Here is a 9607-nt window from a genome sequence, read left to right as displayed (position 1 = left end):
CCACAATCCCTAGAGGCAATAAAATAATTGGAATTTTAGTGAAGTGAATGCATTATTCATTTCCCTGGTTTTTTGCTTTGTTTTGTTTTAGCAGTCCAATATTATGATAGGCAACAGCCCTGCCTTACAGGCCATGTGGAGAATTTATTTCAGATCTTAAAATCAGTTAGTCATGATGTGTCTTAGGGTGAAAGTTATAATTTCTGTGAAATGCAAAGACACAAGGAAAAAGGAAAAATAACACTGAACAGAATAGAAGAGGGGCAGAGTTTGGAGTTTTACTGGGTTGCTTTTGAAGTAATAAGAAGTACATTTTTTCCTTAGATGTATTGCATAGTTAACAACAGCAAGGTTTAGAAGAGCAAAGAGGCAGCTGGTGAGGTCTTTGAATGAAGGGTCGTGAACATGCTTGGGTTCTTCCTGCTTGAAGAAGCTCATCTATTTGCAGCTTTGAATCAGCACCACTAAAATTTTAGTATCTAGTTATTGTGGCATTTGCCAAAACATATATCCCCCACACATATAATGAGTGAAAATTATACTTATTGCCTATCATTTAAGACTCTTAAACGAAGACTAATAAAGTGAAGCTGTTAGTAAAGATGGAATTAGCACACACTTGTTTCTGGATGTTGACTTGTGGTTGCTGTGGACAAGGTATCAGGAAGCTTCTGGAAGGCCAGGCTGTTCCACAGAGAAGAGGCTGAACTTCAGGGATGCATTCTACTAGGTTTATAAATGAATATCATCCAATGATCCTTTATGCTTGGAGAAACATGGTTTTAACAGGATGGCAACTAATCAACTTATCTCCGGTTTATTCACAGGACTTTGAATAAAGAAAACCATGATGTTGCAAGCCCAACTGCACTGCTTGTGTCTCTTTACACTTTACTTGGTAAGAGAAGAGAATGTTCTTTATTTATTTAGTAGAATATTTCCAGTCATCCTTCTACCCCGTACCAGGGAAGCAGCGGCTATCATCATTTAAAAAATAGTCTAGGGCTTCCCTGGTGGCGCAGTGGTTGAGAGTCCGCCTGCCGATGCAGGGGACGCGGGTTCGTGCCCCGGTCCGGGAAGATCCCACGTGCCGCGGAGCGGCTGGGCCCGTGAGCCATGGCCGCTGAGCCTGCGCGTCCGGAGCCTGTGCTCCGCAACGGGAGAGGCCACAACAGTGAGAGGCCCGCGTACCGCAAAAAAAAAAAAAAAAAAAAAAAAAAGTCTATCAAAATTAACTCATTGTGAGCAAAAGGACACTTTGCCCCGATGGACTATTTTTGTTGAAATAGCTACAAGTCATATGTTCAACCTTTAACCAGAGATGTGCTTTCTCCTCAGCTCTTGAAAGCCAATGCCACTTCACAGGCAAGGTTTAAACGAATCCATCTACTTAGCTTTAGACTATTGCATACAACTCAGGGAATCTGGATAGAAAAGTATACTGATACATGTGTTAGTCTATGTCCCTTAATCTTGCCTTTTTTTTTTTGTTTTTAACTTTGACCATGAGAAATTACCACCGAAACTAAGAAAAGCATTTTCTCCATTTTTGACCCTGCTCTGCTCTGTACTTTTCTTCCCGTATATGGCTTGGAGTTTTCTGACCAAATTTGTGCTTAGTCACTTGTTGAGCTAACCCTATCGACTTGGGCTTCTAGAAGTTGGAGCTGGATGGAACCTGAGGAGACCAGACCTTAACCTCGGGTAGTGACAGGGATGCCGTCTTCACTTTCCTTATGAAGCTCATAAAGGTTATACATTTGCCAAATCTGCTGTATTATGAAGCAAGATTATGGGGAAGCATTTGCTTTCTCCTTAGAAGGAAGCTACTAAATCATCATACCTCTAATCTTGGTTCCTTTCTTCTAAAACCCAAATATAACATATTGAATTTCAAGTTCCAGAGAGCCCTTGAGAGCCCACACAGTTCAAAATATTTAGAGTGAAATACGGACAAACTTGTAAACCTACCAGAGCTTTCCCCTTGGGGGGAAAATCTGCAGTTCAAACCTTATGAGCAAGGTGCATCCTCACAGACCTGGGCTTGAATCTTGTAGATAAGACTGCCTAAGGACTGGGTCTAACATCACCACTTGACTTCTCTCCTCTTCCTACCCTCTCAGATGTCCTTTGCTAACTATATTATCTCAGAATGGTGGTGAAGTCAGTGCCTAGTTCAAACTTGGCACTGCTATTGATCGGTGACAGGAACTTGGGTGAGTTACTAAGCTCTGAACCTCAGTTTTCTGCCCTGTGAAATGGGTCTAATAATAGTACTTGCCTTATGTGGCAATTAAATGAGATGATGCATTTATAAAGCCCTTGGATCAATGACTGGCACAGTCTAAGGACTTGAGAAATATTAGCAATTATTATTACTACCATATTTTAAATATTCAGTGTCTACACTCAAATGGACTCTGACCTCCATGAGGAGGACTGTGTTTTAGCTATCTTTGCAGCCTCAGCACATAGCACAGTGCCCGGAACATGTTAGAAATTAAATACATAATTACGGATTTATATTAGGAAACAACAGTGAGACCTAAGAGAGAGAGAAGATTCTGTCACGATAATTTGACATTAGCAGGCTTATCAGCTTCTTGTCTGAGAAGGGGACATGCATTTTTCTTCCTAGATAAAGGATGAAAGTAAGTTTTCCTTTTTCCCTACTCTCACCCCAGTGGGATTTCTACCTGGAGTAGGAAATACTGCCCAAACTACTGCTGGCAGCAAGACTTGCCCAGGAGACAGCCATGTGCCCAGCTGTCTCTGGGTGAAGGAGGGAGGCTGAGGCCTGTGTGCTGGGATTTCAGATGTATTGGGATGGAGCCATTTCTCTTCTGCCTTCACCGACCCCTCTGCCCAGACCCCCTCCTGTGAAGGCTGGAAGTTCAGTTGGAGCTTCTTTCCTTCAGCATAAGGCTTTATTCAGCAGAGGTAGCCATTTTAAATGATTGCCTGTCATTTATTCTATACTATGAGTGGCTCTCCTGTTCTTTCCTGAGAACTGGTTCTCATAGGGGGTTAGAAACACTGCATGAATATATTGTAAGGGCACTGATGAGAGGGTTTGGGAAAGAGTGTTGAGTAGGAAGGCAGGGAAATCAAGGAGAAGCCAACTATTTTGGAGTTTTGCCTGGGACTATGCTTCTTCCGGAAGGAAGAAGAGCTGACATACATACTATATAAACAATGCAGAGAACTCTTGCTGGAAGGTACCATGACGGTGGCTAGTAGGCAGGCAGATCTGATAACAGCACGCATCCTTTGCTGGCCTGGAAGGCAGTGGAGCAACGTGGTGCAGAGTTGGGGCTTGGTGGCCCAACAGAGCTGGCACCATCCCACAGCAGCACCAATTATATGTGCCTCTGCTGTGGGACTTCTCCAGAGATTCCCTGATATTGTTGAGGATCAGAAGAAATGATGTGTGTGGAGGGTCTAGTTCCACAGCTGCCATACAGGAAACACTCAAAAATATCAGTTCCATTCTCTTCCTACTTTTCACCTCTTTATGCAAGATGGTGGGTTTTATTCTTCCAATTCTTTTCACAAATTTCTACCATAGCCTTCTTCCCAGTTATGGATGTATGACTTGATGACTCATGATGTGCCCATGTATTTTGAAATCTTTATAGCTCAGATAGCCAGGTTAATGAGCAGGAAGAGAGATTTGTTGCCCTGATAAGAGAACCCAACCCAACTTTGAACATTGCAACTGAGACTTAACCTTTATTTCTCATAGGTGAGCCAGCTTGTCTACCTGGGAAAAATGCAGGCTTATTTGTGAGGTTTGCCTGACTAATGTAGTTTTCCTATAGATGCCATCACTGGTGTGATCAGCTGAAAGATGGACTGCTTGCTGATGTGAGCAGAAAGTTGATGAAGCCGTTTGCTGTTAAGCAGTAGCCCCTCAAAAAGCACTGCCCTCGTCCTGTACCAACCATGGCACCTACTTCTTGTGTCCTGCCTTCCAGAGGAACTGATGGAGCTGGAGAAGATGTGGAAAGAAGTGGAAGGGAGGAAGAGCCCCCAGAGGAAAATACACTTTGAGAGGAACTGATGAGCTAGAAGTCTCTATAATTATTGTGTCAGTTAAGAATTCTTTTAGCTACGAGCAACTTTAGAGTGTCTCCAGTCAATAGGGATTTATTTTTCTCAGACAACAAGAAGCCTGTCATGGGCAGTCCTGGGCAGTTTTAGCAGTTCTGTGATGTTATCAGAGATATGGGCTTCTTTCTCTTTGCTCCACCGTTGTTTGAGCTGGTTTGTCCCCTTGTGGTTTCGTGATGGCTGCCACAGCTACAGACATGAGGTCCATTTCTTGAGCAAGATGAACAGGGCAGATGCCAGCCACATCTGTCTTTCTTAATCAGGAATACAAAATCTTGACCAGAACCATTCCCCCACCTCCACCCAGACACAGCACACTCCACCTTTTGTTTCACAAACCAGAACTGGGTCACTTGGTCACCCTCCTAGCTGCAAGGGAGTCTGGGAAAGAGATCACTTGTCTTCCCAAGGGAGAGAGGCTGGCGATGGCTGGGGGCAGCTAACCCAAGGGCCTGACACAACTCTGAGGGAGAGGAGACCAAATTCCAAAGTCCTCTGTGTTCTTGTTTGTTACTATTTTTTTGTTGGACAATCCAGATCAACTGAATCAAGATTCAATGAACCAAGGGATATAGTACAAGACCTTTTTCCCCATGATTTCATCCTAATTGTCTTTGGGTTATTCCCAGTGTTTCTATACGATAAGAGTGTACTAGCTCCTCATAAAGAAATGGAAAATAAATTCTCTTCTCGCCAGTTCTTCTTTCTTTTTTGGTTTTACCTGTCCAGTTCCCCAAACTGTTAACTTTCCGTATCATACTTCTAATTCTAACCTATCCCACCCGTGATTCCCATAACAAGTAGGAGACCTGAGGAACCACTCGGGAAGGAGGGGGCACTGGCATTGGTGTGGGTGCTCCATCCTTTGTTCCAGAGGGTGCTCTCTGTGGCAGGTTTATGACTGGCTGTCCCTTCCTGTGTTCTGCCTGCTCCGCTCCACCTCGCAACTCCCGTTAGTGACCAGTCCTGGTGGGAGACGAAGGCATGGCAGGAACTACTGCTGAATGCACCCTCTTGCACATCCCCATGCTTCCCACCCCCCCTCCCCCCACCCCAGGCTGTCTCGGCTGCTTTTGCTGTTGTGTAGTGGGGGTAGTGGCTAAGAGGGCCGGGTCTGGAGTTGCAGGTTCGAATCCTGCTTCCTGCCTTACCTGGGCAAATTACTTAACCTCTCTGCGTCTCAGTCTAATCACCGGTGAAACAGAGCTGGCGATAATAATCTACCCTGTAGGGTTGTTGTCGGGATTCAAGGTGTTTAGGACAAAGCTCAGCATATGATAACTTAGCAAGTGTGAGCTCTTCTTGTTGGGTGCCAGGCAAGCATTGTACTAAACACGTCTACATATTTTTTCCCCTTAAAAATTCAATTGTCTTTGAGGTGCCTGAACTCTAACGTGCTGGGAATCTGCCATGGATTTCCTTATAGCTAACAGGAGTGGAATAGAGGGGTTTTAAGAAGCTGGTGTGGGGGCTTCCCTGGTGGTGCAGTGGTTAAGAATCCACCAGCCAATGCAGGGGATAGGGGTTTGAGCCCTGGTCCGGGAAGATCCCACACGTCGCAGAGCAGCTAAGCCTGTGCACCACAACTACTGAGCCTGTGCTCTAGACCCGCGAGCCACAACTACTGAGCCCATGTGCTGCAACTACTGAAGCCCATGTGCCTAGAGCCCGTGCTCTGCAACAAGAGAGCCACCGCAGTGAGAAGCCCTGGCACCACAACGAAGAATAGCCCCTGCTCGCCGCAACTAGAGAAAGCCTGTGCACAGCAACAAAGACCCAACGCAGCCAAAAATGAAAAAAAAAAAAAAAAAAAAAAAAAAAAAAAAAAAAAAGAAGAAGAAGAAGCCTATGCAAAACCATGTAGAATTTAACAGCTTAGTGGCATTGTGGGAAGATCATGAGCTTTCCTTCAGTTAGAACCCAGTGTGTGTGCCATGTCAACTGCTTATGGGTTTTACTCTGGGCAAGTAGCTAACCTCAGTGAGCCTCCTTTATAAAACAGGAGTGTTAATTTCTCCCCACAGGGTGATTGCTTGAATGATTAAATGAGAAAAGCAGTGTTAGGCTCTAAGCAAACCATTTTGACATAGTAGAGCCTCAACAAATATTAGACCCCTTCCTGCCTGTTTTGACTAGATTTCACATTGTTTTGAGCCAGGTTAGAATCTTAGGTTTCATGTATCAGTCCTGGAACCATAAGAAAATCAGCAAGTGACACATATACATTCATAGTAGATGGTGATGCTAATTTTCTTTTTCTTTCTTTTTTTAACAGACAACTGGATATGGCCAAGAGGGAAAGTTTAGTGGACCCCTGAAGCCCATGACTTTTTCTATTTTTGAAGGCCAAGGACCGAGTCAAATCATATTCCAGGTAATGGCTACTCTTGATCACTGTCATCTTGATTTTGCAGGCTCTCTCAGTGGACTTTTACTCCTTTTCTACTGTACACCCAGAAACAAAATATAGGCATAGTAGATCTCATTATCAGGAATGATTTCAGAAGCTAAGTTAAACACAGAGATGAGTGGCTTCAGTGTTGTAAGACGTTATACCTGACATCCTCATTCGGACTTCCTCAAGTATTCCCATCTCTGGGGTGGAGACCTTGGTGCCTGTAGACTCCGCCTCTTCCTTCAGGGTGGGAAGGGAACCTGTCTCTGGAGTGGCAGGGCCATCTGAGTATCTGTCTGTTCAATGAGCTGGCTGCTTGAGCACTTGAAGATGCGTGTTCTCTGGATTAGCGCTGGAATGACCTGCTTTCCTCATCTCCTCCTCTGAGCCCATCCCTGGGCCCTCACCCATGGGTTGGACAAGGCACAGTGGGAGGCAGTCATCTCATTTAGTTAGTTAACTGAGAAAAGCATCAGATTGACGGGTGGACTGCAAGAGACTTCAGCTTTAAGGGCATTGAAATAATACCAGAAATGTAATGGAGAGAGGGAGAAAAACATACTACTGCATTGACCAGAAATCTCCTGGGGAAGCCTGCTTGGCCTTGGAGTGGCTGAGGATGCTTTGATGAGCCTCTGGGTGCCCATGATCTCCCATCCCGTGCACTGGGGGAGCAACAGAGGGTTGCTAAACTACCATCTAAGGTGGATGCCTTCTATTAACTGTCCAAGCATTTGTTTCGGCAGTTCCTCTCCACAGAGGAGAGACTGAAAGCGGCCTCATCCTACCTTCTCTCATTTAGTACCAAATTAGTGCAAAGGGGCTCCATGGTATGAGCTGTTGGGGGTGCACGTGTATCTCTGTGCCCCGCTGTGGGTATGTTAGAGGCTTTGACCTCTCCAGTCAGGGAAGCTGGCACTGAGCGAGGCACAAATGCTTTGAGAGCTGGAGGCTAATAAGAGAAGAGTGTTCCAGCAAAGGCACAGCTTGGACACCTGCCCTGTGCTGGGAGAGGGCAGGGCATGCCCTGAGTTTTGGCAGAAGGCCAGCAGAGAGCCTAAAGAAGAAGGTAGGAGAGGAGGCTGCAGAGACAGGAAGGGCCCTGACTTCTAAGGCTCTTAGATTTTCTCCTCAAAGCAGCGGGCCTGAATCAAGTTTCCATTCAGGGCTACAAACTGGAGGGGGATGGGAAACGGAAGCGGTTGCAAAGGAACTGGTTGGGAGTCTATGGCAGGGCTCACACAAGAGGTGATCTCGTTAACTAACTTTCCCTCCCTTGCCAGGGAGCACCTAGTTATAGATATCTCGTTTACATTTAAAAAATTCTGTTCAAGATGGAGAGAACAAACATATGGACACCAAGGGGGGAAAGGGGGGGTGGGAAGAATTGGGAGATTGGGATTGACATGTATACACTGATATGTATAAAATAGATAACTGATGAGAACCTACTGTGTAGCACAGGGAACTCCACTTCACTGTACAGTAGAAACTTACACAACATTGTAGAACAACTATACTCCAATAAAAAACCATTCTGTTCATTTGTGTATTTTTATGCTTCATAAACTGGTAAGAATGCTGTGGGCTAGGCACACATTCATCTTTTTTTTTTTTTTTTTTTTTTTTTTTTTTTTTTTTTTTGCGGTAGGCGGGCCTCTCACTGTTGTGGCCTCTCCCGCTGCGGAGCACAGGCTCCGGACGCGCAGGCCTAGCGGCCATGGCTCACGGGCTTAGTTGCTCCGCGGCATGTGGGATCTTCCCGGACCAGGGCACGAACCCGTGTCTCCTGCATCGGCAGGCGGATTCTCAACCACTGCGCCACCAGGGAAGCCCCATCTTTTTATTTTGAATTTGATATGTTTGTATTTATTTATTTTTATTGGGGTATAGTTGCTTTACAATATTGCGTTAGTTTCTGCTGTACAACAGAGTGAATCAGCTATACGTATACATATATCCCCTCCCTCTTGGACCTCCCCCTCCCATCCCACACATCTAGGTCACAACAGAGCACTGAGCTGAGCTCCCTGCGCTGTATAGCAGGTTTTACACATGGTAGTGTATATATAGTGTATTTATGTCATTCCCAATCTCCCAATTCATCCTACACCCCTACGCCCCCGCCCCGTGTCCACACGTTAGTTCTCTATGTCTGCGTCTGTGTCTCTATTCCTGTGTTGCAAATAGGTTCATCTGTACCATTTTTCTAAATTCCACATGTATGCGTTGAGATACAATCTTTATTTTTCTCCTTCTGATTTACTTCACTCTGTATGACAGACTCTAGGTCCATCCACGTCTCTACAAATGACCCAGTTTCGTTCCTGATGGTGCCTATTTTTATAAGGCACTATGCTGGGTACTGAGGATACAAGATGACCTTAACACCATCCCTGCCCCCGGTGAGCTCATAGGGTAGTAGAAGGAGGCTAAAACAAGTAAGCAAACAACGTAGTGAAGGGTTCTGATTGGAGTCTGCTGGGCTGCAGAGGGAACCCAGCGCAGGTGGAGAAAGAGTGCTCGATTTTAAGTGTGGACTGTAGTGGTTGAACAGAAAAGGTTTCACTGACCCCTCAGCTGAGTATTTAAAGTTGAACAGGCACTCACAGACAGAAAGCAGGCCCTGCATACAGTATGGGGAAAAGCACGGGGGTGTGCAACTCAGCAAGAAAATGAAAGATAACAGGTGGTTTAGGGTGTGCAAAGGCGAGGCTGCTGAGGTTGGGTGGTGGGGGTGGGTGTCCAGACCGGCCCTTTCACCTGTGTTAGGCTGCAGGGCACCTGTGGAGGGTTAAAGAAGGTGTGAAGGAAATACACTGTGCTTGCACAGACCTACTCTGTAATCACTGTAAGTGTGGGATGAGGGGGGAAGGCTCTTGGGACAGTTTGCCATAGACCAGTGGGAAGCGGTGGAGGCCTGGTTTAAGTAAGTATAAAGGGGGAGTGGAGGGAAGAAGAGGGGTAGGAACAATGCAAGGAAGTCACAGCTTCTGGGATTGGTTCCTGAATGAGTGCAGGGGGCGAGAGGAGGTGTTTAGGGTAACTCTGAGGTCTCTGGCTTGCTTGCCTGGCTGGTTAGTGGTGTCATTCAGAGAG

General features: G+C 45.6%; 1 protein-coding gene across 6 annotated transcripts in view; it reads left to right on the top strand.

The window, feature by feature from the left end:
* Window positions 1-847: 847 nt before the first annotated feature.
* Window positions 848-9607, top strand: part of CDH17 (cadherin 17) — a 77347-nt gene continuing 68587 nt past the window's right edge. For all 6 annotated transcript variants that reach the window (XM_067017054.1, XM_067017053.1, XM_067017057.1 and 3 more), the window contains exons 1-2: window positions 848-898; window positions 6389-6487. In XM_067017054.1, coding sequence (XP_066873155.1) covers window positions 848-898; window positions 6389-6487 — 150 coding nt within the window. The remainder of the gene's footprint in view (window positions 899-6388; window positions 6488-9607) is intronic.

Source organism: Kogia breviceps, chromosome 17, assembly GCF_026419965.1.
Source record: "Kogia breviceps isolate mKogBre1 chromosome 17, mKogBre1 haplotype 1, whole genome shotgun sequence".
NCBI lineage: Eukaryota > Metazoa > Chordata > Mammalia > Artiodactyla > Physeteridae > Kogia > Kogia breviceps.
Note: the sequence above shows the minus strand (reverse complement) of the source record. Positions and strands in the feature narration are given on the sequence as shown.